The sequence below is a fragment of the Aquarana catesbeiana genome, linkage group LG07, assembly GCF_042186555.1.
Source record: "Aquarana catesbeiana isolate 2022-GZ linkage group LG07, ASM4218655v1, whole genome shotgun sequence".
Lineage (NCBI taxonomy): Eukaryota > Metazoa > Chordata > Amphibia > Anura > Ranidae > Aquarana > Aquarana catesbeiana.
Genome location: NC_133330.1, coordinates 28610131 through 28637879, shown reverse-complemented (window position 1 = coordinate 28637879; position 27749 = coordinate 28610131). Strand labels below are relative to the sequence as shown.

The following is a 27749-nucleotide window of genomic DNA, read 5'->3' as shown; positions in this document are numbered from 1 at the left end:
TACCATGTGATCTCCCGCTTCAAGCTTACTGTGAAATTTCCATTCAATGAGCTAATTTGTGTAATGCTGAATCCTCACTACTCCAGTTAGGAGTATGTGTAGATGATTGGCCCTGGATGCATCCTGAGGTTAAGGGTTCTAGTCTCGCACCATATGAAGTATGCCTTCCATGTGTGATAGTAGACACGGCAGAAAGTAGACTGCCCAGCTTTTTGCATTGCAGAGATTTGAGGAAGCCTCTGTCCCTCAGGACTTGGACCTTAACAGCCATGAAGTTAAAACCAGCGATCATGAATGGAGCCATCACTGCTTCCTCCAGATGGTTTCCTGTAGCTGAAGACACCCTGCCCAGTATGTTGCTGGACACAACACCAACCTGTGACATATGTCCTCAACACCTCTGGGCGTAGAGACTATTCCCCCAGACTCAGAAGCTGCCAGTAGAGGAAGTCTGCCTGCAAACTGTCCACACTTGGATATAAATTGATGGACAAGGCTGGAACAGGATCCATATTGCCTCTCTTTCCACAGAGACTTCCGGTTCCCCTCTGAAGGCCGATATACACCACTGCTGTGACACTGTCCAACTGAATTCTGAGCATATGACCCTCCAGTCAGGTTGTCCAGCATTTTCAAGGACAGCCAAATTGTATGACGTTCTAGAACAGAGATATTCAATTAGCGGACCTCCAGATGTTGCAAAACTACAAGTCCCATCATGCCTCTGCCTCTGGGTGTCATGCTTGTGGCTGTCAGAGTCTTACTATGCCTCATGGGATTAGCTGGAGGTCCGCTAATTGCATATGCCTGCTCTAGAATATTGATCAGGTGGCTAGATTTCGCCAATGTTGAAGTCCCCTGCACCGACAAGGTGTCAAGGACTCCTCTCTAGCCTGACAGGCTGGCATCCAGTGTGAGAATCTTCCATGAGAACAGAAAGACAAAAATTCCCTCTAACAGCAGAGCAGGATTTCTGAGCAATAAGACCAGGGACAACCTGGTCTTCATTGCCAGGAGAATCAGTCTGTCCAGGGGCTGGACCGACTTGTTCCACAACACTGTGGAATATTTAAGTCCTGTGATGTACGATTAGGAAATTAAAGAATTGTTCTTGGGTTTAGATATGCCTAAAGAGTTTGTAAAGTCTTTTTTTTTTCTTTTAAAACAAGCATGTTATAATTTGCCTGCTCTGTGCAGTGGAAACCAATTCTCTTCTTGGGGTGCCACCATAGAAAGTGCCACTATTGTGGAGCACTTGCGGACTCGATCCTGCGCTGTGCTGCCTGTATGGAATTGGTTAGCAAGGCTCAGTGCCGCCCCCTCATCACAGGATTTGACTGACAGCAGTGGGAGCCAATATCTTCCGCTGCTTTCAGCAAAGCCTGTGAAAGCAAGGAGAAGGCGAGCACCACTGCAGAGTTGGTACGAGATTGGGCTCAGGTTATAGGGGGCGCGGGTGACAACATTGAAACATTTTTTGACTTATTTCAGGGAATACATTAAGGGGAGAAAACGTGTGTAGGCTTTACAAAAACACGAATACTAACCCACCCCAAAAAAACAAAAATAAAAAAACCAAACACACACACCAGAAGAAATCTCATCCTTTTAAATTACATTTTATTCAATGATATCACAAGCTGTTCACAAGTCAAAAAAAACAAATGGACTTTCCTGGCTGTACTTTACATTTGCTGAAAAAGGAGCCCAGACATTCAATGTTTTCTGCAAGATAATCACCAGCATTTTTCCATTTGATCCTCAAAGACCAGATCTCCTTGGTTTCTCCAAAAAAGCATCCAAGAACTGGATGGAAATTAAAACCGGAGCCAGTACATAGCACTGCGGATACGGTTGTAGTCAGGAAGCTGCTCGATGGGACCTAGAATGAAGAGATTTGGAAATTGAATCAGAAGAGAACGCTTGGAAAAAGCCTGTGTACATTATGGGATATGGTGTTGGTAGCTTTATTTTTTATTTATTTTTAAACTTTGAAGTGTGGATGTACAAGAGACTTTCATAATTGTATTGCTCTCCATGTCCCTGCTGGGAAGAATGACTTGTCCTGTTGTCTCCACTTAAAAAAAAAAGCCTTCCTGAGGCCCCCCCCCCCAAGAGGCAGTCCGATATTCCCTGAATCAACTTTACCTATAAAATGAAGTATCCAGTTGTATTTTGTACATTTAGGAAAGAATCCAGGCCTTTTTTAAAACAATCAACTGAGCTGCACAGAAGCACCTCTGGAGGGAGTCTATTCCATATTATCACAGCTCTGAGGCTGCATTCACAACTGATTGTTGCGTAAGAGTCTTTTTCTGAGTGTTTGAGGATTTGTGTTCAGCGTTTTTAGTGTTTGAGCTTTGGCGTTTTTTTAATTGGCAAAGTCAAAAATATTAGCAGTTTCATCATTTGTTGCTATGTTTTTCAGCTTTTTCATCTGCTTGCTTTTATTTATTTTTTTACAATTTTCTGTAACGAGTTAAGGGGCCATTTATTATTTTGTTAGTTTGAAGCAGGGATATGCAATTAACAGACTTCCAGCTGTTGCAAAACTACAAGTCCCATCATGCCTCTGGGTGTCATGCTTGTGGCTGTCAGTCTTGCTATGCCTCATGGGACTTGTAGTTCTGCCATTGCCGGAGGTCCGCTAATTGCATATCCCTGGTTTAGAGGATAGGGGTTATTAGGGTTTAGGATTGGGATTAAGAAATGGGGGTTATTAGGGTTAAGGATTTTTATTTATTCATTTTTATTAATCATTTTAAATATTACTTTCATTATTGCATTTGAACAGACAAAAGCTACTCAAAAAAAAAAAAAAAAAAGAAGCGTTTCCATGCATTTCTATGAAAAAAAAAAAAAAAAAAAAAAAAAAAAAAAAAAAAAAAAAAGCACCAAACTACCCAATTCGAGCTACAAAAAAGCTCCAGAACTTAAAGGTTCTAGCGACTTGTAGTAGAGACGTGAACAACGCCATAGAAAATTTGTTTCCCCCCCCCTCCTTCTCCAACATTTTGGAGCCTCAAGCTACAAAAAAAAAAAAACAGGCTTCACATTGATCGTTTCTACAATCACAGCTACCACCTTCCTACCCAGACACAACTTGTTCTCTCTTCACCCTGCATTTCCACCTGCCACGTTTGCTTGCAGTGGTCCCGGACCACCTCTATGGTAAGCCAGAAGAACTGCCGGCTTAAGCGTCGGGCTCTCTGGAAAAACGGAAGAGGCCGGAGAGGCACGGGAATTAGCTGCTAGGATTGCCCTTACAAAAATAGCCTGGAGGAAAAATAAATACCGGGATGATGCCTGTATTATCCTGGTATAGCATTTGAAACTGCCAATGTAAATGGTGGTTAATAGCACTTTAACCACCCAAACTAAAACAAAGTTTGGATGGACTGCCCTTTGGGACACACAGTCAGTCCCAACTATGGGAACTGTTTTGTTTCCATAATAAATGAAAGACTACCTACCAACTGCAGCTACAGCAGGACACTTGTCATAAATGTACTTTGAGCAGACATCCCTCAATGTTTTAGCACTGACTGCCTGCAAAAGAGAAAAAAAAATAAAACATTAGCATGTCATTAGTACACATTACAAGAAACAACTTTTTTTTGGTACACAGAGGTAGTGGCAGAGAGACTTTGAGAAGACTATTGTCATGTCTGAACTTTTGATGCTCAACCCAAGCAGGAAGAGTTTGAAGTGTAACAGGCTGCTTCGAGAACCTCTACCAGAAAACAGAACTGCAAATAAACATGGCGGCTTACATCAATCCTGGCGTTCCATTCCTCCAGAGAAACACGCTGGCCGTAAGCCAAGACTTGGCGCCCGATATCCTCACACACAGGGGTTGTGCCTTAGAAAGAAAATCAGAACACTTGTACATGGCTGTTTTAATGCGCATATTTCTCTCTAACCAAGAACATCTTACATACCATCTAGTTGGGCCAACAGAGCATGTTTCAGGGCCTTTTTTGCCTGGATCAGCTCGCCGTCTGTTGCGCTGGTGCAAATACGCATCCTGCAAGTTTAAAGTTTTGAATAATATTCAGTATGACGGAGGACACAAGCCTTGTTAGTGCACTCTGATAATCAGGATAAACTGTAATGATCATTAGGAATGAATTTACAAACGTTTACAGGAGGAAATATTTAAGACAAAAAAAAATAAAAAAATAAATAAATACAAACAAAATCAGACTTTTAGGTTCCATTCACACCTGAGCGTTACGTTTTCAGGCAGTTTACCAAGATTTTGTAGAGAGCAAAAGGTCACCAATGTGAAAAGCAGAAAAACACCTGTAATCTGCCTAAAAAGAAGATCAAGTACTTTTTTGACCTTCAGGCGAAAGAACGCTCAGATGTGAACAGGGGCCATTTAAATGAATGGTATTTTGCTTGTTGGCCATTTTGGAACATTTGAGATGAGCGTTTTACGAGCTGAAAATACTCAGGTATGAATGCAGCCTTAGGTCTGGCAAGTCGCACAAGTGTGAATAGAGCCTTAAGCTGCCCGACTTTGGAGTGCAACTGTGGATGGGTGCGACCTGGATGTGACTTGTCCCCTTTGCAAAGTCAAGCCCACTGTTCCAACTTGAGGGCCATAGACTTCAATGTTAACCCTCAAAAGTTGCACCTGAATGTTTTACAACTTTCATGCAACTTTTGAGGGTTAACATTGAAGTCTATGGGCCTCAAGTTGCATGAAAGTTGGAACAGAGAAGTGCATGAACTACTTTGAAGTCGCTATGACTAATTCGCACATATATGAATGGTTATCATTGTAAAACATGGGGTACAACAAGTTGCACAAGTGTGAATGGGGTCTTAAAAAGGAGAAGTCCAGACAAAGCTTGTTTGATTGCACTCTTATGGATCACAGGCGTACAGTTTGTTTTGCACTCCTGGGAGCGTCATCAGGACAATGGAAGTCGGGATCTACCATGTGCCTGGAATGACACCCGGTTTAGCCTCTCAGCGATCCGCTAAGAGCCTGAGACAGCCGCTCCGCCCCTCTACAGCTCAGCGCTGCAGTGAGCGAGGAGGGAGCAGAGAGCTGTGACCGACAGTCTGCAGCTCTCTGCTCACAGAGCTCTGAAGACAGAGCGATCGACGGTGTTCGATCGCTCGGTTCTCAGTGTAGAGGCGCCAGGGGAAAGATACAGCAACGGACCCATGCTGCATCAACCTATTTAGGTATGATTCTCAAAAAAATAAAATAAAAAAATACTTTACTTCTCTTTTAAGGTCTTATTCACAATTTGATATTTGTGTGGGTGCGGGTCTTCAAACTGTCTGTTCGGGGACACGACATTGGACCCAAACAGATGTCAAATTGGGAGCAGCAGCTTTGCCAGTGTCTCAATGGACATGAATGGGACTGCCTGCATGCAGCTGAACACCTTTTTAAACATTTGTTTGCGAGTATGACTCTTGATTTTATTACTTAAATAAATTTTCTTTGGTAATGCACAAGGTCGGACGGTGCGACCTCCCTGTTTTTTTTTATATGTTTCAGCTCTAAGGACACCCTTTGTCCTGAGGAGGGCAGCAAGACCTATGACTTTCTAACTGCTAACCTAAGGATTGAGTACACCACTTACAAATGGACTAAGCACCTGAGCGCAGGAGATTGCTTTGTGTTAGCTGAACACCTGCGCCGGCTAAACACCACCCTCACATGGGTGTACGCTTGTGTGAACGAGGCCTTATTGTCTTAACTTACAGATTAAAAAGCATCTGATGTGCAATTGGGTGTTCCTGTAAAGGAAAAGATTTGGTACCTTCTTGCTCTATGAGAGAACAGCCCATCTCAGCTTGAATGTGGAACATTACCATCCGCACCCTAGAATCACTACTTCCATAAAGTTTTCCCCATCCAGATGAAAGTGGTCACAGAGATACCGTAGTGCACCCATGTACTCACATGCTTTTCCTTAGCAGTGTAGAGGGGGGGAGGCTAGAGCTAATATCAGATTTTTATTCTTCTGTCCCACTGGTGCAGATTTTCCTTCACCTCCTGTCTGGTGAAAGCATTATCAGCAGGACAGGAAGCGAAGGAAAAACTCTGGCGACGCACCAGACAGGGGTTCTAATCCTTCCCTACTCCAACCAAAAAGTAGAAAGGAATTTTATTTTGGTTTACATACACCAACATCTGAGTGAAAGACCATGCCAGCCAGCTCTAGCTAAAGAAAGCCGGTAGCTTTGAGCTGCACACATAAAGCCTTACTATCTCTGCTAGGAGTTTCTGTAGGAAGTGCCCTGTATGACCGCGGAAGTCTTTACCATATGAATTCTGTAGTGCAGCATTTGCAAGAGGGAGGGAACCTGCTCACTTACCATTCTGCCTGAGCGATGTGCAGCATGTCCTCAATATTGTGTTTGTCGCTTACGAAGTACATCCCCAGCAGCCCGGTGTCTGAGTAGCGGATGTTGAATGGCTGGAAGCTCTGGCAAAGGTTGAACTCTGCTGCAGCCCGACCCACATTGCTGGACAGGTTCTAAAAGAAAAAAAAAAAAAAAAAAAAAAAAATGGAGAGAATTTAGTACAGAAAGAAAAAGCAAAACTTCAGATCATACATTTACATACTGGCTCTACTGGCTCAGGAATTTACAAAGACCTGAAATGCTGCGTTAGCCCAAATTGGGCAGTAACAGGTTTTCTAAAAGCTGAACTGCAGCCTTCCCTTTAGTCTTGCAGTTATACAGGCTCATCTTCTGTACTGAAATGGCTTACTCTGATTTCACTGCACACTAAATTTCTCACACTATGCATTAGAAGCTGCAACATGTCATAAAACCTGCATAGTTTCCTGGTTGCAGGACATCTAGCATCATCTAAGCCTATTTCCTCCCCAACAGGACTATCCCTTGCCTACGCCTTTTAAATCACTGGATTTTAGTTCTTTCAATTTTGGAGGCTCAGCATCAGATGTGGGCATTACCGTGGGCGGTCTGCATGTAAATACAGTCTGCCTAGAATGCCCACTCCTACAGACAGATATCCAATAATCAATGCATGGTCATAAATCAGGGGTCAGCAACCTTTTTCCACTTAAGGGCCAGGTTCAATGTATGTTAATGCACGGAGGGCCGCATTCACCTGCTAATAAATGAAAAGAATAAGATAAATTGTGCACATTCGTGGAATGGCGACAAACTACGTTACTTAAAAATCTCTATAGGCAACGCTTTAAAAATCTCTACAAAATTACCAGTTTAGAGTTGGAGGCTTTTTCCTAGAATTACTGCTCCAACGATTGCGGCGATACCGCACGTGTGGTTTGAACACTGTTTACATTTGCGGTTGTGACTTACGTATGCGCCCACTTCTGTGCGCGACGACAGAGGGATGGGGTGCTTTATTTTTTTTCTCTTATTTTTATTTTAGAAAAATAAAAAAAATTATGATCACTTTTATTGCTGTCAGAAGGAATTCCTTGTGACAGTAATAGGCAGTAACAGGTACTCTTTATGGTGGGATCTGGGGTCTATAAGACCCCAAATCCCTCCTTTGCATTTAAAGTGTAAATAAACCCCCTTATCATTTTCAGCCAAGGAAGCTGCCATCTTTATCTCTGTTTAATCTAAAACTGCCATGATGCTGCACATGTAATCAGTTATGACACCAGCCATTGGATGGGTTGAGAGCGTTACATTTCCAGCACATGCTGGAAATGTAACAGTTTTATGGATGGGTTTACTTTAAAGACACTAAGTTTGGCAGTTTTGAATACTGTAATTTTTAAAAATTTGGAGCCTTTAAGCCTCCTGTAAACCGCAAGTGATGTCATGCCATCGCTTCCGGGTTACTATATCCAAGATCCGATCAAAGCTGATTCCAGCTTTGTTCGGGTCTCCGGCCAGTTGGCACGTCGGCTGGTCACTTGGGCCTCCCGGTGGGCGTCCCCTCTCGCTGCTTGGCATAACAGCCGATTGGCTTCTTAGCCTCATCAGTTATCCCAAGATGCAGCTGCACGCATCAACCCTGTAAAACTCCTTCAAGCTGAGGCTGCATTTTTGCGTATGGGCGGCGTGAAGGAGTTAAAATTCCTGCGGGCCGGGTGCATGTGAATTCATCACGTGCACCGACGGGCCGGACATTTAGCGGCAGGCCGTGTGAGGGCCACAGGTTGCAAACCCCTGTCGTAAATCCTCCAAAGAGCCAGCTCACTGCTTGCATCAGGGCTGATGGCTCTAGACAGGAATACTATGGCAGATCATTTCAACAAGGACAAGTAACCAACACAAGGGACACTTGTCATTCAAAGCAAGTACTGCCCCCTTGTGCTAATTAAATTCCAAATTCCAAAGGGTTACAAAGCGATTTCACTACTGATCAAACAGCATGGTCATCCTGCTAAAGGAAATTAAAAAAATAATGGATCTACTGACAGGATCAACAGGTAATAAAACTATTACTGGGGGGATTCTGGAAAACAAACACGGCTGTGTTTAATGCTAGTAACAGACTGCAGCATTTGTCCTTTCCCCATTAGTTCTTGGGAGTTTTTAAACAAACCCTTTGCGTATACTGCCAAGAACAGTCTGGATAAGTAATACATTTCTTGTATTTGATATTTCATAAACTATCCAAAGGACAGATTACATCTCACGACACAAAAACTTTATAAAAAGGCACTTTATGTTTAGTTTTACCTTGCCTCCACCATAAGTAACATCGTAGCTGTTAATAATAGTATTGGCCAAAGCCAAAGACACATTATCGTTGCTGTTCCACCCAGGCCCTTCTACAGCAATAGCAACGTGAGCCAGAGGAAGGTCGTCATTGCGGGCGGCAAGCTGGAAGGAGAAGAAAACGTAAAAAATAAAATAAAAAAAAAAAATGGAGGACAAGACCACACAAGTTTTAGTCTTTATTATACACATGCAGATCTGTATATTGGCTCCATCAGCAGCTGGAAAGCCAAACACTCGGGGGGCCATTCAGCCTATGGGGTTGATTTACTAAAACGGAGTGCAAAATCTGATGCAGCTCTGCAGAGAAACCAATCAGCTTTCAGTTTTTTTTTTTTTTGTTAAAGCTTAATTGAACAAGCTGAAGGGAGAAGCCGATTGGCTACTATGCACAGCTGCACCACATTTTGCACTCTCCAGTTTTAGTAAATCAACCCCAATATGTTTTAACATGTTACACAATGGCCGCCCAGAAGTATCAAAACAGCAGCCGCACACTAGTGATGTCCGTAGCCTAAGTGCCGGTTCACACAAGGGCGGCTTCAAAGTCGCACGACTCTCGTCCGACTCTGAAGCTGCCCCGTATAGAAGTCAATCAAGCCACTCCAAAGTCAACCCAAAGCAGTACAGGAGCCTTTTTCTAAGTCAGAGCGACTTGAATCGTTCTTATTAGAACGGTTCCATTGCAATGCATGCAGAGCGACTTGACAGGCGGCTAAGTTGCATGACAGGTCTCCCCAGCGTGAGCTGGCACCAACAGCCCCAGCCCCCCCCCCCCCATTCGGACACACCCCTCGAACATTTCACCTTGAACGGGCTTAACTGAGTGACAATGAATATCCACAACCAGCACCTGTTTAACCTTTGAACGAGGAGGACATAGCAGGGACCTGGATCAGCTCTTAATAGAGGATCCTATATATAAAAGTTAAGGTAGCCGATTCATTTTGGAATTGGCTGGCAGCAAACATTAGGGTGGAACTTTAGTCAAAAAAGTCCTGCTAGATCACTTAAACCTGGGCCATTTTGCAGATGTAGCCATGTACAACATTAAAAATAAGTGCCTATACTGTTTAAAATCTAGTAATATAGTGTCACTCTGCTCTGCACATGCTCAGTTGCTCCGTTTTTGGCACGGTGTTGAAAATGTAGAGGCCGATCTGCTGACAGCCTAAAGATTTACTGCTGCTTAGGGGCTCTGGGTTTCAGCAAAACGGCAGCCTTCAGCAAGAAGAAAAATGAGCAATGCTGGAGGCAATTTACACTACACAAATTTTGGTAGAATAATTGTTAATGTGAAATGTTCCATGCTAAAGAACATTTTTTTTGTTCTTTATCCATAACGACTTTTTTGTTGTTATGGATAAAACTCTGCTTTAACGCACAAAAAAAAAAAAAAAAAAAAAAAAAAAAAAAAAAAAAAAGGTTTCAACCCCCGTTTTTTTTTTTTTTTTTTATAGCCGACAGTCGGCTTTGTGATAACAAACCCCCCCCCAACCCCCCCCCAGGGTCTTTGTCCCACCGAGTCGCTACTAAAAAAAAATTGTATATAATGTTTGGGGGTTCTAAGTAATTCTCTAGAAAAACAAAACAAAAATGATTTTAACTTGTAAGCAGCAAGTGTCAAAAAAAGGCCTGGTCTTCAAGTGGTTAAAGCAAACTGCACTTTTTGGGCCCCCAAAACTAACCCACCCTGCACAGATGTACACTTAGCGCGATCTGATAACCACGGTTCCACTGTGCAGTTACATCCAGCAGTACCTGGCCTGGCTATTCCTGCACATTATAGCTCCACCGACCTCTACAGAGCAGTGTCCTGAGGCCAAAGACAATCAGCATTGGTCTCATAGTAGTCTGAGGCTCTAATGCACAGGCACAAGCAGAACAGTAAAGACTTGCACCACTGGATGTAAACACAGCTGTCAGACTGAGGCAAGTATACATTTCTAGAGGGGAAAGGTGGGTTAGATCAGGGAAAGGGGCAAAAAGAATATGTACATGCACTCCTCCTTTCATGCAAAGCTTAAGTGTGAATGGTCCCCAAGAAGCCCATTTACAGAGGTGTCCCAAAGCAAGCCGAGCGTCACACATATTTGTAAAGTAAACCACTTTTACTAGGGCCTGGTCAAAAAAAACAAAAAAAAACAAAAAAAACAAAACAAACAAAAAAAAAAGTGGTTCACAAGTGGTTCACTCAAGGTGATCTTCAATTTATCTACCGACTCGCCAAAAGAGGGTGGTGTTCCCAGAGTCAATAAGTAGCACAAGAAAAAGAGGGTATGATGGAGACTCAAAGGGGCTCCATGGAGGAACAAACATACTGCTGCTGTTGGTTCCTCCATGGAGCCCCTTTGATGGGCACTCCTTTGAGTCCCCATCATACCCCCTTTTTCCTGTGTCAAACTGCAGTTTGCTTCAAGCGAATTTGGCGTCCCTATACAAGTCCTGCAACACTCACTTGCAGCTCAGGAAGTCAAGAGCACCTGTTAAATTTGGAATAATCTCAGAAACCTCTCAAACTGATGGCAACACCACAAAACCCCAATGTGATGGTAGTTTTTTTTTTTATTATTACAGTAAAGGAATAACGCTGCTTTAGAAATGGGGTCCTAAGAGTTGGGAGTCTGGAGAATTCTGTACAACTAAAAGTTTTTCTTACTGCGCTTCCAGTAAACCTGCACGGGGCCAGCACAGGAATAGCGTCTTTCTCATACTCTGTGGACAAACCGCTGAAATGTCGCTGAGCGAGCTCACACAACTCCTTGTGGTGAATTCCTGATGAGAGAGAAAAGATTTTTATAAGTCGTTTGGCCGCCTTCACTAGATGATCACGTTGTATGTCTATTGTTGGAAAAACGAGTCACATTCAGCAGCATTAGTGCCTTCTATTGCACACTGTGCTTACATCCACCAACTGTGAGGTCACTATAATACACTGCAAGAACATAGGGGGTCGGCAGGACAAACCACAGCGGTCAGCAGGGAACCAGTTATCTGACATAACTAAAGTGTCACATATCAGCGGTGCTCATCGCTCTTCAGGGGAATGAAGATTCAACCCAGTGCCGCCAGAAAAGTAAAGCATTCAATCTTTTATATGCTGCAGTTTATTTTTTATTGTTTAGGGACAGGGATATTTTAAAAGCACTTGTCCATTCCCAAAGCATGTAAACAGCAGTATCTTCATGAACTGCTCTGATACCCACATTACAGCTTCTTCTCCAAAGTCAGCAGCTAAGTCCTCATCTCCATCTCTAGCGGTGACACGACATGACTATAAGAGGAAAAGGTGGAGGCATGTTTGATGTGTCGGTAGTGATCAACCGCTTTTATTCTGGGGCTGAAACAACTAATCAACTTAATCGATAAAAATTGTTAACTATTTTCATAATCGATTAGTTGGTCAGCCGATTGGTTAACCTGCATACAGAAGGCATGATTTGTTTACAAATCAGAAAATACAGTGCAACACATATACAGCTCAGTACATCATCCATACATATCTGTATACACAGTGCAACACACATACAGCTCGGCACATCATCCATACATATCCGTATACACAGTGCAACACATACAGCTCAGTACATCATCCATATCCGTATACACAGTGCAACACACATACAGCTCAGTACATCATCCATATACACAGTGCTGCACACATACAGCTCAGTACATCATCCATACATCATCCATATACACAGTGCAGCACATATACAGCTCTGTACATCATCCATACATATCCGTATACACAGTGCAGCACACATACAGCTCTGTACATCATCCATACATATCTGTATACACAGTGCAACACATATACAGCTCAGTACATCATCCATACATATCCGTATACACAGTGCAGCACACATACAGCTCAGTACATCATCCTCAGGTTCTGCTCTGTGTAAAACTATTACACAGAGCAAGCAAGTACAATTTTGCTGTTAAAAAAAAAAAAAAAATTAAAAATCCAACGTTTACAATGACTGCAAAGAGGAGGTCGAGCAGCTACAAATACTGTAGCTGCTGACTTTTAACATTAGGACATTTACTTGTCCTGGAATCCAGCAAGGTCGGCACCCCAGCCGATGTTTCCATTGGCTGTTAGGTGCTGCCGCCGCCATTGCCTGTAAGGGAAACTGGCAGTGAAGCCTTGCAGCTTCACAGCCGCTTGCGCACTGCGCTTTGTGAATGGCTTGGCGGCCGGGGCAAAAAAAAAAAAGAAAAATTCCAGGGGACCTCACCACAGTCAGTGGTTTGAGAGCGTTTTGCAAGACAATCAAAATTTTTTTTTAGATTAGAGAGGCGCCTCTAAGTGTAGCAATACAGTTACATTTAATGAAGGTACAACATTTAGCAACTCACATGGTTGATTATTAAAACAGGCATATCTACTGTAAGTATGCAGGCATCCGGGGTAAAGCTGTACACATAGACCGTCCTCCGCACCGCCATCAACGTCATCCCTTCCACGCTGCACTCCAAGCCTCGCTTTCAAATCGCTGTACTGCAGGGTAGTCTGCCGGGTCATGATTGGAGACTGAAAGCAGTGAGCCGGCAGTGCAGAGGACTATCTATGTGGACAGCTTTACCCCAGATGTGCCTCTTTTAATTTGCTAAATGTTGTACCTTCATTAAATGTAACCAGATTGCTACACTTAGAGGCGCCTCTCTTCTCTTTTATACTCTGGAGCTCCTGCTGGATTTTGCTTTTTATCCCCTTGTGGAGGCTTCCATTTGTGGATGGACATTTTATGGTTACATAACCGATCACATTGCTATAATTTTTTTATATGGACTATAAACCGAAAGACCTATGAATAAATGGTTGTGGAACGAATCATCTCAGTTTCCATTATTTCTTATGGGGAAATTCGCTTTGACATACAAGTGCTTTGGATTACAAACATGTTTCCGGAACAAATTATGTTCGCAATCCAAGGTTTTACTTTAAAGGCATTACAAATAAATTTAAAGTCAAAGTTTACCAGTATTGTGCATTATATTTAAAATGATATCCATGGAAAAAAAAAAAAGTCTCAGCCTTTAGTACTATAATATAAAAGATCTATATTCCTCTCCACCCTTCATGTAGTTTCAGGTCTGTCTCCTAGTTAAATATCCCCTGTATATCCTATTTCTAGAGAGATAGTATTTAAGCCCTTATAGTAATGAATATCTGCTGTTTTTGTACTATAAAAAGGTTAATTTTAAATTTTTTAACCCCATCAGGACAGGTGATAAAAAAAAAAACAAACAAACAAAAAAAAAACGCATGTTTATGTTGGCCATACACGCATCAATTTTTGAATGAGAATATTCAACTGAAAATTCTATGTACATTTGATGAATGCAGTTTCCAATGCAATTCATGACATTCAGTCTGAAAAGGTGTTCGATTGAGAAGTTTCCTATTCTGCTCCTATGAATTTTCCCATCACTGCGGTAGAAAATGATCGATTTGACCCTACTAATGATTAGAAAATCGAGCGAATGTTTCCTAAAACAAATTTTCTTAGGGTCCTTTCACACAGGTGGTCTGCCCAGCAGACTCCGCTTTGCTCAGCAGGTGATCGATCCGTTGATCTCCGCTGAGCAGCCGGATGACAGGTCCGTCTCCGCTCACTGTGCAGACACGGACCTGTCAGAGCGCCGCTTTCCTCTATGGGGAGATCGGATGAAAACAGACCCCCTATCGGTTTTCATCCAATCCGCCAAACGGATGGAAAAAAGAATCATGGATAGCAGCAGACAAGTCACTGCTGGCATCTGCCACTCCATAGGTGTGAATGGAGCATCCAATCAGGTCTGCCTGACCTGATCAGAAGGCCTGTGTGAAAGGGGCCTTAGGAAAATTTTGTCTGAAAATCTGCAAAAAACAGTGTTTTTAGGCATTTTTACTTTGATTCTCGCGGTGTTTTTTTTTTTTTTTTTTTTTTTTTAATTCATTGAAGTGCATTTGTTCCCAAAAATTTGAAAGACTGCTGGGCAAATACAGTGTGAAATAAAATATTGCAGCAATTGCCATTTTATTCCATAGGGTCTCTGCTAAAATATATATAATGTTTGGGGGTTTCCAAGTAATTTTCTAGCAAAAAATATTGATTTTAACTTAAGAAAGAAGTGTCAGAAGACTTTAAGTGGTTAAACTTCCTGCATTTACATTGTTGAAAACTTGGCAGACTGCCTGGATTTTTTCTTTACAAACAGAAGTTTATCCCTTTGATCCAAGAAGGATCACAATGTTTGTTACAATGTTTCATATTAAAAACTTGGCAGACTGCCCGGATGTTTTCTTTTGACAGCTGAGTGAGCAGATAAGTCTCTCCACTTGTTATATGAAAGAATCGGCAAACTCTGCTATAGAGTTTGTCAGGGGGGGGTTGAATCGAGATTGCAATTTTTAATCAATTAATTGTGCAGCTCTAATACTACTTCTTGCATTTAAACATTTATTTAATGATTTATTAGAGCTGCATTAAATGTGTGCCTTTTACATATGCCTGGAGATTAGCTACAATATGCAGGCATGTTCGTGTAAAACATTACCTCCAGCTGCTGCCAGCACCATGCGTGGTGCCTTGTAATGGAGATTGATGTATTCAAGAAGATCAGCCCGTGTAAGTCTCCTATAAAAAAAAAAATTTAAAAAATTTTAAGTAATCAAAATACATCATATCAAAATGTTTTTTATATCACAAAAATATTTATTGTAACCAGGATGTGCTGTAAGCACACAACAGTAACATTTAAATAGCCAAACCGGAAAAAAAAAAAAACAAAAAAAAAAAAAACCCCCACACACAAAAGGGGGAGGACGTTTCATGTCCACTTCCTGGTTCCCCTGAAGGCACTAGGGACGTAGCCCCGGCCACACAGATGTCCCCTGGGATAGCAACAGCACTAGTGCCTTCAGAGAGATCTTTATACTACACATGCGTGCAATGAAGCACATGACGCCATCTCATGCGCCTTACAGCATAAATCCCTTTCCGGCTGCCTCCCAGCCCTTTAAGAGAGGTGGGCATTCCAATCACATGACCGCTGTGATGGGCTGTCACATGATCGGAAAGCTCCCAGTTTACAAGTATGCATGGGGAGCTTTCCGGTACTCGCCGGTCTCTGTGCTGGGAACGCGCTCTCAGCACAGAATGATGTTTACATAGGACCGCATATATAAGGCCTCTTGCCGTTAGAGCCCACCCACCAGGGGGTGGCATATATCCGTACGGCAGGAAGAGGTTAAACTCTTCATGAGATCCCAGGATAAGGCTTTTTTTTTTTTTTTTTAAACTACATAAGTGCAATGTTGCACAGCAAACGTTCAAGACGAGGCGCATGATGTCAAGCGTTTAGTGCATGCGCAAAACTACTTAAGTTTTAAAAATGGCGACGCAGGAGCAGGGACACCGACTGCCCAGAGGCAGTCTAAAAAAGGGGAGCCACAAGAAGGAGACTCAGCGTGGACAAAGGAAAAATGTACTTATTCATATACAAATTTATTATTGATTTGTATTTATTATTCTCTCTTCTCTGAGAAGAGAGAACGCTCAAACATTACAAAGTTTATACAGTGGAACCTCGGATTACAAGCATAATCCGTTCCAGGAGTATGCTCGTAATCCAAAGTACTTGCATATCAAAGTGAGTTTTCCCATTGAAGTCAATAGAAACGAAAATTTGTTCCGCATTGACTCCAATGGGATCCAATACCGCATGCGGCCAGAGGTGGGGGGGCGCCAGAGAGCCTCGGAAACGGCCCGAATACACTTCGGCTGACCCCAGCAAACCTTGGAAAGACTTCCTACCAGAGATTTGCCGAGGTCAGCCGTGCTGTACTTGGGTCTTTCCGTGCATTTCGGAACGTGATGTTTAGCTCGGCTCCGCCCCCCACCTCAGGCCAAAAGCGGTACTGCACAACGCTTTGGCCCGAATCATTCTCGGTTTTGCGAGACAACATTCGCAAACCGAGTTACGATTTTTAAAAACACAGTGCTCGTATTGCGAAACGCTCGTTAACCGCGTTACTCGCAATCCGAGGTTCCACTGTATTATATTTCAGAACGAACCTGCTGGGTTGGAGCTGCAGTTTACTACACAACCACCAGGGTGCAGATCAGTAAGCTTTAATGTGGAAAGGCAGAAGACTGCGCAGCCACTCACTTGGCATTTTCTGAAGTTCCCAGAACACTTTTGCTGAGGGGAGTGCCCTGATAGCCTGTTGCATGCAGGTAATCAAATGTCACATCTTGCAAGTTGTTCTCAATTTCCTGCATCTCCTGCACCAGGACTTGTCTGGCCTTCTCCACCTGAGCATCCTCCAGACTGTTATTCTGAACCACATCGGCCAGGATCTCCACCGCTAAAAGAAAAAACACACAGCATTACATAACCTTAGCACTACTTCTTAAAGCGCTGTTGATCTTTGTATAACTATTAAAAGTGTATGTATATCTTTCTTATATAATCAGGGAAGTGTTTAAACGCCTATCGATTTATTTTACAACAACGCTAATTAGCGCCCCCTGCAACCCACTGAAACTACAAGTCTGTAGGATACTTGTAGTTTATTAATTCACAGCAATCTGAATGAAGTGACTTTAGGGGCGGAGCGATGCTTTTTTTTTTTTTTTTTAAAGTGACAGTTGGTGCAGGAAGAACTGTCACAGGGAGGGTGGACTGGTCGGGGAGGAAGGGCAGGAGCTGGGTGGAACATGTAACATGCTCAAAAATAAAAAAAAAGGGGTGAACTTAGCCTTTAAGCACACTTTACAGCCAGACACGTGATACATTTACTTACCGATTAAGCATATAAGCTTTATTAGACATTGCCGACTCCTCCCTTGTCGTTTCGTCATTGAATGTCGTAGTCACGCCCCTGACATTCTCTGACGAGACGACGTAGGGACGAGATGGCAACGTGACGCTACTGCAAGCTGGGACACGACGGCCATCTTTCTGGTGGGGAGAGGCTGTATATACACAGAGCTTTTTTTTTGTTTGTCAGCAATGTGAGTGCAATTCCAAACGTTTTTATCTAAATAAACACTGTCATGATGTACTGCGCAATGAGGTTTATCTCCTTTTGTCTGCATGGGACGACATATGTGATGACTACCGCTGGAGTGTAATTTTGAACAAGGAGAGTTATATCCAGGTTTACTGCATCCACTATCCGGTCTGCTGCCACTGAGTGTATAAAGATTGAGGGGCTCCCTTCTTACCTGAGTTTACTTTATATATGCTGATGTGACCTTTGTGATGAGGGTCCACTACATGGGGTAAGCTGCTGTATTGTTGGGTGCTGGTGAGGGGTCTTCCTATTCCCTGCCTATCGCAGATTGAACAACCACTGAACATTTGTTCCTGGATTGTCCTTTTTTGGACTGCGTCTCTATGACAATCAGGAACAGAATGTTACAGAACTAGCTCTTGTTCCAATACAGCAGAAGTTATAGTAGGTTTACAAGCATAAGTTAGTTATTTTACAGACAATCAATAAAGTGCCAGATTAACACACAGTTCTCACCTTTAGGAAGATCCTTGGACAGGGCTTTAATGTAGATGGCAGTCTGCTCACGTGTGGTGTACGTGCTTAGATGGGCACCAATGCTCTCCACTTCTTGCTCCAATGCAGACTGGGGACGCTTCTTGGTACCCTGGGGATTTAAAAAATAAAATAAAAATAAAAAAACCCACACACACACACACACACACACACGATGCAATTTTTTAATTTGCAGCATAAGCAGCACACAGTGTATACAGCTCATGCGCTGCACTGTTATTTGCAGAAAACCGAGAGAACTATATAGGCCACCAATGCTGACCTTCAAAATAACATCTAATTGGCTGCCTTTGGCTTCAATACAAGTATGCACCATGTTGGGTCAGAGAGAAATCAGGGGGGCGGTGGTATAACATTTTGGGTATGGCAACACACGCAGACACCTGGAGTAAAGATTTGCTTTAAAGGCCTATACACTCACGGGGTCCCAGTAGATAACAGAAAAATTGTGCAGTTTTAAAAACTTTTACAAAATACAAAATTACTATACTCTGAAGGCCATTTGCAACCCCCACAGAAGCCTAGTTGCCAAACTCCTATAGATAGCTGTGACCCATCCTGTCGCTAAGACGCGTCAGCTGTTCAGACATGAGTGCGCCCCTCTCATTCATCAAATCCCAACGCATGCACAGCGAGCTCCGTCCCATCACAGAAAAGGATCTCTAGTCTCACATCCCCACCAGGATCGTCACACTACTGCAGCCTCCTTCCAGTTCATATTCTAGGCTACAACAAAATGGCCACCAAGATTCTCTCTTCAAAGACAACTAGATAATCACTTTAGTTGTCCTTGAAGGAGGCTCAGAGGCTATTTTGGTAGGGGTGCAAGACTTGAGAGGGGAGAGAACGCACTGTGCATGAATGGGGTTTTGGGTGAGGAGGTATGCTTTCATACAAAGGCTGGAAGAGCCCTAGCAACAAAACAGGGTAAAGCCATCTATGGGAGTTTTTCGGACAGGCTTCTGTGGAAGCACAAAATGACCTACAAGTATGGTATTTGTAAACATTTTTACAAGCTGCAGTTTTATATAATATAATCTACTGTAACCATTTTGTTGCATAGTCCTTACTTCAAAAAGGTGAGCCTTTAATAACATTGACTCTACAAAAATAAAAGCACACTGTAAATAGGATAGAAAGACTTTAAAATTCTAAGAGTTTTAATGCCATGTTATGTTAAAACCATGTAGATCATCTCACCTTAAATGCCAGATGTTCAATAAAGTACGCAGCACCGTTATTTTTTGGAGTTTCATAGCGGCTGCCAGCTCCGATCCATACACCAACCTAAAAGACATTATGGATAAGTACTAAAGTGGTTGTAACCCAAAAAAAAAAAAAAAAAAAAAATTTTATTATGATCCTGTTCCTTTAAAGCATAAACAGCAGCACAGTGATTGTACTGTGTAAATTTGGTCCTTTGTATCATCTAAATAAAATACCTGGTTGATCCTGCCTGGTGCTGCCATCCCCTCTGTAAACAAATCACGCTAATCATGGCTGCTGATCCACGATACCGTGGCCAGTTTATGTGCCTCCATCATCCGCTGTCTCTCCTTGCTCCCTCTCTTCCCCTGCCTGTCAGCTAGTGACAGTGCCGATCTGCTCCCTGCCCCTCCCTCCACTGCTATATTATTATATTCCAACAATTCACTGTGTTACATTAAATTATGTCCCCAAGTCTATGTGCTTTTTAAAAAATATGTCGCTTCATACCTTATTTCATAGCGCCGCTCACGTGACCGACCAACCACCGCTTTCCTCCTGGCTGACATCAGCAGGGGATTCTCAGCCCCTCCCACTGTAGTTCTCACATCAGGAGAGGAGAGCAATGGGTAGTCAATGTGAGCAACGCTATGAAATAAGGTATGAAGCAGCATATTTTTTATAAAAAGCACATACACTGGGGCACAAATTTTAATGCAACGCAGTCGATGGTTGGAATAAGACAGTGGCTTTACCACTACTTTACCGCTTGGCGACCAGCCGCCGCAGTTATACTGCGGCAGGTTGGCTCAGCTGTGCGAATCGCCGTAGCTGTACGCCGGGCCTCGTTCACGGCTTCCTGTCAGGGCACGTGCGTGCCGATTGGCCAGTGGGGGAGCCAATCAGAGCGTCCAGCAGACTATGTCCACTGGCGATCGTTCCCCGCAGAAACAGAACGGGGGATCTGTCGAAGTAAACAAGGCAGATCTCCGTTCTGACAGGGGATCACACAGAGATCTCGTCTTTCTGCTATGCAGGAAGACGGATCTGTGTGTTATCCCAGGCAGCCCATACAGTTAGTAAACACACCCAGGAAATAGTTAACCCCTTGATCGCCCCTGATGTTAACCCCTTCCCTGCCAGTGTCATTAGTACAATGTCAGTGCATATTTTTAGCACTGATCACTGTAATAATGTCACTGGTTCTCAAAAAAAAATAAATAAATAAAAGTGTCAAATGTCAGGTGTCCGATCTGTCCACCGCAATATGGCAGTCCCAGTAAAAATTGCTGATCACTGCCATTATTAGTAAAAAAAATAAATAAATAAAAATGTCATAAATCTATTCTCTATTTTATAGACGCGATAACTTTTGTGCAAACCAATCATAACCAAACCAAAATACAATTATTGAGATATGTAGCAGAATACATATTGGCCTAAATTGCTAAAATTATTTTTTTTACATTTTTTTATTGGAAATGTTTTATAGCAGAAGATAAAATAGTTTTTTCAAAATGGTCAGTTTTTTGTTTAAAAAAAAAAAAAAAAAGGAGGTGATCAAATACCACCAAAAGAAAGCTATTTGTGGGGAGAAAAAAAAAAAAAAGAAAAAAAAAAAAAAAAAGGAAGGACATTTGGGTACAGCATCACACGACCGCACAATTGTCAGCTAAGGTAACGCAGTGCCGTAGCGCAAAAAATGGCCTGGTCATTAAGGGGGTGAATCCTTCTGGTCCTTAAGTGGTTAAGGAAATATGCATAGCTATATGAGGCTGGGTTCACATATGCTGCAGCCGCGGTTCACAGCATGGGGTCCAGTGCGTCCCTGTTTAACGATTCAGGTGTGAATGAGGTCTGAAATAGGTCCAAGTTTTTGCCTGAATCAGAACCAAAGACACACAGGACCCTTTTTAAATGCAGACCGCTGTGGCCCCAGAGCTGTGAGCTCTGACTCCATTAAAAAGCCTTCTGTATGCAGCAGCCCCCCTCAAATTTACCTGAGCCCATCTCTATCCAGCGATGTCGCAGGACAGACTCAGCTGTCCAAGACTCTCCCTCATTGGCTGAGACAGCAGCAAAGCACCATTGGCTCCCACTGCTGTCAAAGTCAGTGAGCCAATGAGACGTTACATAGTACCTATGTAAAAGGTGACCCTTTCAAGTGAATAGGACCATGGTGTACTAGTGTGGGGATCGATAGGTTCAAGCAGGCAGTGAAGAGGCAACACAACACCCATCTAGATAAAGGAAGACCCCTTAGACATGGTGTATCTGGATTTTTGCAAAGGCATTTGAAACAGTTACCCACAAACGTTTACATGGACCATAGGGTGAGTACATGGATTGAAAACTGGCTACAAGGGCGAGTTCAGAGGGTGGTGATAAATGGGGAGTACTCAGAATGGTCAGGGGTGGGTAGTGAGGTCCCCCAGGGTTCTGTGCTGGGACCAATGCTATTTAATTTATTCATGAACGACCTGGAGGATGGGGTAAACCGTTCAATCTCTGTATTTGCGGACGATACAAAGCTAAGCAGGACAATAACTTCTCCGCAGGATGTGGAAACTTTGCAAGAAGATCTGAAAAAATGAATGGGGTGGGCAACTACATGGCAAATTAGTGTTTAATGTAGAAAAATGTAAAATAATGCATTTGGGTGGCAAAAACATGAATGCAATCTACTCACTAGGGGAGAACCTCTGGGAGAATCTAGGATGGAAAAGGACCTGGGGGTCCTAGTAGATGATAGGCTCAGCAATGGCATGCAATGCCAAGCTGCTGCTAACAAAGAAAACAGAATATTGGCATGCGTTAAAAAGGGATCAACTCCAGAGATAAAATGGCAATTCTCCCGCTCTACAAGACTCTGGTCCGGCTGCACCTGGAGTATGCTGTCCAGTTCTGGGCACCAGTCCTCAGGAAGGATGTACTGGAACTGGAGAGGAGTCCAGAGAAGGGCAACAAAGCTAATAAAGGGTCTGGAGGATATTAGGTATGAGGAAAGGTTGCGAGCACTGAACTTATTCCCTCTGGAGAAGAGACGCTTAAGAGGGGATATGATTTCAATAAACAAATACCGTACTGGTGACCCCACAATAGGGATAAAACTTTTCCGCGAAAGGGCATTTAAAAAGACTCACGCCAATTCACTAGAGAAAAGGCAATTTAATCTGAAACTGCATAGAGGGTTCTTTACCATAAAAATGTGGAATTCTCTTCCACAAGCGGTGGTTTCAGTGGGAACATCGATAATTTCAAAAAAACTATTAGATAAGTGCCTAAATGACCACAACATACAGGGATATACAATGTAATACTGACATAAAAAGCGCACACACAGGTTGGACTTGATGGACTTGTGCCTTTTTTCAACCTTACCAACTATAAGAGAGAGGGGACAGGGCCGGGCCGAAGCTCCGTGTCTGAATGGACACAGGGAGCTCTGGCTCGGCTGCCGCCATAGCAAGTTGCTTGCTGTGGGGGGCACTCAACAAGAGGAAGGGGCCAGGAGAGCTGAAGAGGGACCCAAGAAGAGGAGGATCTGGGCTGCCCTGTGCAAATCCAATACACAGAGCAGGTAAGTATAACATGTTTGTTATTTTTAACACAACCACACACACACACACACACACACCTTACAATCACTTTAAATAAAATTAAGCAGATATTACCATCTTCTTTACCTAAGATATTAGTAAAGTATCTCAGATCAAACTGCTACAGTTAGTATAGGTCTACTAGCTGTGCAGTATTAGTGTTTGTTTTTCTTTGGTTTGTTTTTTTAATGTTGTATATGAGTCTTTTCAATGCCATGCACACCCCAAAGCCAGTCAGGAAACTTTGTGTGTGCCCATGTGCAGTAGCTCTTTAGGACTACAAGCCCCATGCTCCTTTGCATTTTCCAGCCCATTACTGAACCTGGGTGTGTTGGCATGTTGGCATGCTGTGCATCTTCTGGGAACATTACCACAAAAGTTGACCATTGGCAAGAATCAGTAGATTCTCGCTGACAATTGTAAACACTGCTTGCACACAATGTGCACAAACAGCCGCACGTGTCAGCGGAAGGCAAATTTGTACTCTGTAAAAACCAATGGCGGGCGCCGTTGCTGTTCACATGTAACCTTTCATCCTAATTTTGACTACAAGCAAATCGGACAGTTTATATGCGGCCATAACAGAGACTTTTGCTGCATCCAGAGGCAGCGTTTAGTTGCCTCTGAACGCAGCAATGTATCCACGCACACACAAACTGCCATAGTTATCCTGACTGAAGCTTAGTCTTCAGTATAACTGACAGGTGCTCTTTGCTACTTACTGTGCAGAAGCAAGAAAATCCTGGACTGCCGCACACTGAAGACAGACATCTTTATTGCATAAACGATTATGCAATAAAGATGTCTGTCCTCGGTGTGCGTCAGTCCAGGATTTTCTTGCTTCTATAGACTTGTGCAAAGTCTGCACCTGATATCTATCACAGAGGGTGGAGGCACTCACTGGTTCAAAGGCTTGGTGAGCGGCATATCCTCTACTTACTGTGCAGGTTGGCTGGCCGGACTCTTCAGAGGCGACACGCAGTCCATTGTCCAGGGTGGTGATCTGAGTATCGGGAATGTTACTTAAAGCTTGTGCGTAGGACACAGCACTACGGCTGCCCTTCAGACCCAACACGGAGGGCTGTAGAAAATACACAAGGAACATGCAAAAACATAAATACAAACAAAAGTAAACAATAACGCTATATAGACGCTATACTCTCTATCCCCCAAAAATGCAACGCAGAACTGTGAAGACGTATGTAGGGTCAGGCATTAATGAAGCTGAAATAAAACGTTATCTTTGCCATGGATGAAGTGGGGAAGGGTTACAACCTCAAGTTTATTCCTGCTGTGTCCTTGTTGGGGAGATTTCCCTTTACGGTCTTGGTAATCACATGTTAAGGAGAAGTTTACACACCAGCAAGATGACAATAAAAACCTGACAAGGACTTTTACCCTGCCAGTCCTGTGTGCCCTGATAGCACAGGAACCACTGCCACCCTCCCGCAGATCCCAATACCTGAGGGGTGACTGCTGGTCCCTGTGCACCCCAAAATCTGAACAGTTAATGTTGTCTCCAATCTGACAGCTGAGGAGATACCGCTGGTCTCTGTGCATCCCAAAAGCTAAATAGTTACTGGTTACCCCAGGCCAACAGTCAAGTAGCTAACACTGGCCCCTGTGCACCCCAATAGCTGACTATCTACAGCTGGCCCCAAGCCTAAAGAGTGGTAGCGAGAGAGACTAGCACTGGCCCCTGACCACCCCAATAGCTGAATATCTACAGCTGGCCCCAGCCTAAAGAGTGGTAGCTGAGACTAGCACTGGCCCCTGACCACTCCAGAAGCTGAATAGCTACTGCTGGCCTCAATCCAAAAGCCAAGGAGCTACCACTGGCCCCCATATGTATGCTAAAGGCTGACTGACTACTACTGGCCGCATTGCAAAATCTATGGATCTTTTGTTGGTCTCTGTGCACCCCAAAAGCTGAACAGGCATTTCTGGCCCGAGTCAGCAAGCCAAGGAGCTACCACAGGCCCTTGTGCATCCCAGAAGGCTGAATAGTTACTGGCAGCCCCAGTCCGACAGCCATGGAGTTACTGACAGCCCCGATGCATCCTAAAAAGCTGAATAGGTACTGGCATAGGAACTACAGCTGGGCCCCTCAGCACCCCAAAAGCAGAATAGGTACTGCTGGTCCAAAATGGAAAGATGAGGATCTACCACTGGGCCCCTGTGTGCTCCAAAAGCTTAACAGGTACTGCTGGCCCCAATACAACAGCTGAGGAGATACCATTGGCCCCCTGTGTACCTCAAAGTCTCACTAGTTCCCGCTAGTCCCACTGCAACAACTGAGGAGCTACCGCCAGCCCCTGTGCACCCCAAAAGCTCAATAGTTACTGTTTGCCCCAGTCCCAAAGCCTTTGGTGTGCACAGGGACCAGCGGTAGATCCTCAGTTCTCGGAATGGGGCCAGCAGTAACTAGTCAAGCTTTGGACTACACAAAGTCCAGTGGTAGCTCCTCGGCTATTGGATTGGGAGCAGCAGTAACTGTTCAGCTTTTGGGGTGCTCAGGGGTTGGCTGTAGCTCCTCCACTAGTAACCATTACATTTTTTATGGTGCGGGGGGGGCGCGTTAGACTGGGGCCAGAATTAGTTATTTGGTCTTTTTGGGTGCACAGGCTGTGGCTGTTGAGTATTCTGTGTGTCTAGGTACCAGTGGTAGCTGATGGCCCAATTTCAAGTACTGAGGGGCTACCGCTGGTCCCTGTGCACCCCAAAAGCTCAACAGGAACTGCTGACCCCAGTTTGACTGCCAAGGAGCTACCACTGGGGGCACCCTGAGCACCAGTCACCGCCACAGACAATCGGTGATGGCAGGCCTTGGGCACCGACCCCCCCCCACCAGTCGCCTGCGGCCCCTGGGCACCATTCTCCACCCCCCCCCCCCTCAAGCGACAGTCGGCCCGGTGCTCCTCCAGCCAATGGGTGACGGCAGGCCTTGTGCACCCCGACATCTGAGGGGACCCGTGTCCCGGCCTGATCTGACAACCACCTCTCCTCTGTAGGGGGGCCCCCCTCACCTCTCCTCTGTATGGGGGGGGGGCCCCTCACCTCTCCTCTGTATGGGGGGGGGCCCTCACCTCTCCTCTGTATGGGGGGGGGTCCCCCTCACCTCTCCTCTGTATGGGGGGGGGGGCCCCTCACCTCTCCTCTGTATGGGGGGGGCCCCTCACCTCTCCTCTGTATGGGGGGGGCCCCTCACCTCTCCTCTGTATGGGGGGGGGGCCCTCACCTCTCCTCTGTATGGGGGGGGGCCCTCACCTCTCCTCTGTATGGGGGGGGGCCCTCACCTCTCCTCTGTATGGGGGGGGGCCCCTCACCTCTCCTCTGTATGGGGGGGGGCCCTCACCTCTCCTCTGTATGGGGGGGGCCCCCCTCACCTCTCCTCTGTATGGGGGGGGGCCCCCCTCACCTCTCCTCTGTATGGGGGGGCCCCCCTCACCTCTCCTCTGTATGGGGGGGCCCCCCTCACCTCTCCTCTGTATGGGGGGGCCCCCCTCACCTCTCCTCTGTATGGGGGGGGCCCCCCTCACCTCTCCTCTGTATGGGGGGGGGGGCCCTCACCTCTCCTCTGTATGGGGGGGGGGCCCTCACCTCTCCTCTGTATGGGCCCCCTCCTCACCTCTCCTCTGTATGGGGGGGGGCCCCTCACCTCTCCTCTGTATGGGGGGGGGCCCCCCTCACCTCTCCTCTGTATGGGGGGGGCCCCCCTCACCTCTCCTCTGTATGGGGGGGGCCCCCCTCACCTCTCCTCTGTATGGGGGGGGCCCCCCTCACCTCTCCTCTGTATGGGGGGGCCCCCCTCACCTCTCCTCTGTATGGGCCCCCTCCTCACCTCTCCTCTGTATGGGGGGGCCCCCCTCACCTCTCCTCTGTATGGGGGGGCCCCCCTCACCTCTCCTCTGTATGGGGGGGGCCCCCCTCACCTCTCCTCTGTATGGGGGGGCCCCCCTCACCTCTCCTCTGTATGGGCCCCCTCCTCACCTCTCCTCTGTATGGGGGGGCCCCCCTCACCTCTCCTCTGTATGGGGGGGCCCCCCTCACCTCTCCTCTGTATGGGGGGGCCCCCCTCACCTCTCCTCTGTATGGGGGGGCCCCCCTCACCTCTCCTCTGTATGGGGGGGCCCCCCTCACCTCTCCTCTGTATGGGGGGGGCCCCCCTCACCTCTCCTCTGTATGGGGGGGCCCCCCTCACCTCTCCTCTGTATGGGCCCCCTCCTCACCTCTCCTCTGTATGGGGGGGCCCCTCACCTCTCCTCTGTATGGGGGGGGCCCTCACCTCTCCTCTGTAGGGGCCCCCCTCACCTCTCCTCTTTAGGGGGGCCCTCAGTGCCCCAGCCGCCCTCCGGTGTCCGCGGTCAGGGTGATCCGGTGTCCGGACTGGGTGACCTTCACACCTCCCCGGCCTCCCGCCTCCTTCTCCTGGCTCACCGCCCACACCGACACTTTCCGCCATATCCTCCCCTCCCCCGCACACCACGTGCTCCCCGTCTCCGGCCTCCCTACTCACCGATCGCCCGCTCAGCAGGGCTCTGGTCGCCGCTCCACCGGCTCGGCACACGGACGCCGCCATCTTTCAGGTGACAGTGAGACGGAGAGACGGGGAGGCGCATGCGCGGAAAGATGACGGGACAGCGCGCCTTCCAATAAGAAGAGCGAACAGC

General features: G+C 45.2%; 1 protein-coding gene across 1 annotated transcript; it reads right to left on the bottom strand.

The window, feature by feature from the left end:
* Positions 1 to 1603: 1603 nt before the first annotated feature.
* UQCRC1 (ubiquinol-cytochrome c reductase core protein 1) lies at positions 1604 to 27749 on the bottom strand. The gene is made up of 13 exons (XM_073591853.1): positions 27596 to 27749; positions 24020 to 24160; positions 19475 to 19561; positions 18236 to 18365; positions 16870 to 17068; positions 15256 to 15335; positions 11366 to 11481; positions 8668 to 8811; positions 6349 to 6509; positions 3942 to 4027; positions 3774 to 3862; positions 3474 to 3549; positions 1604 to 1882 (listed from the first exon to the last, which is right to left on the bottom strand). Exons 1-13 carry the CDS (start codon positions 27656 to 27658, stop codon positions 1818 to 1820), a joined length of 1437 nt encoding a protein of 478 aa, XP_073447954.1. The 5' UTR covers positions 27659 to 27749; the 3' UTR covers positions 1604 to 1817.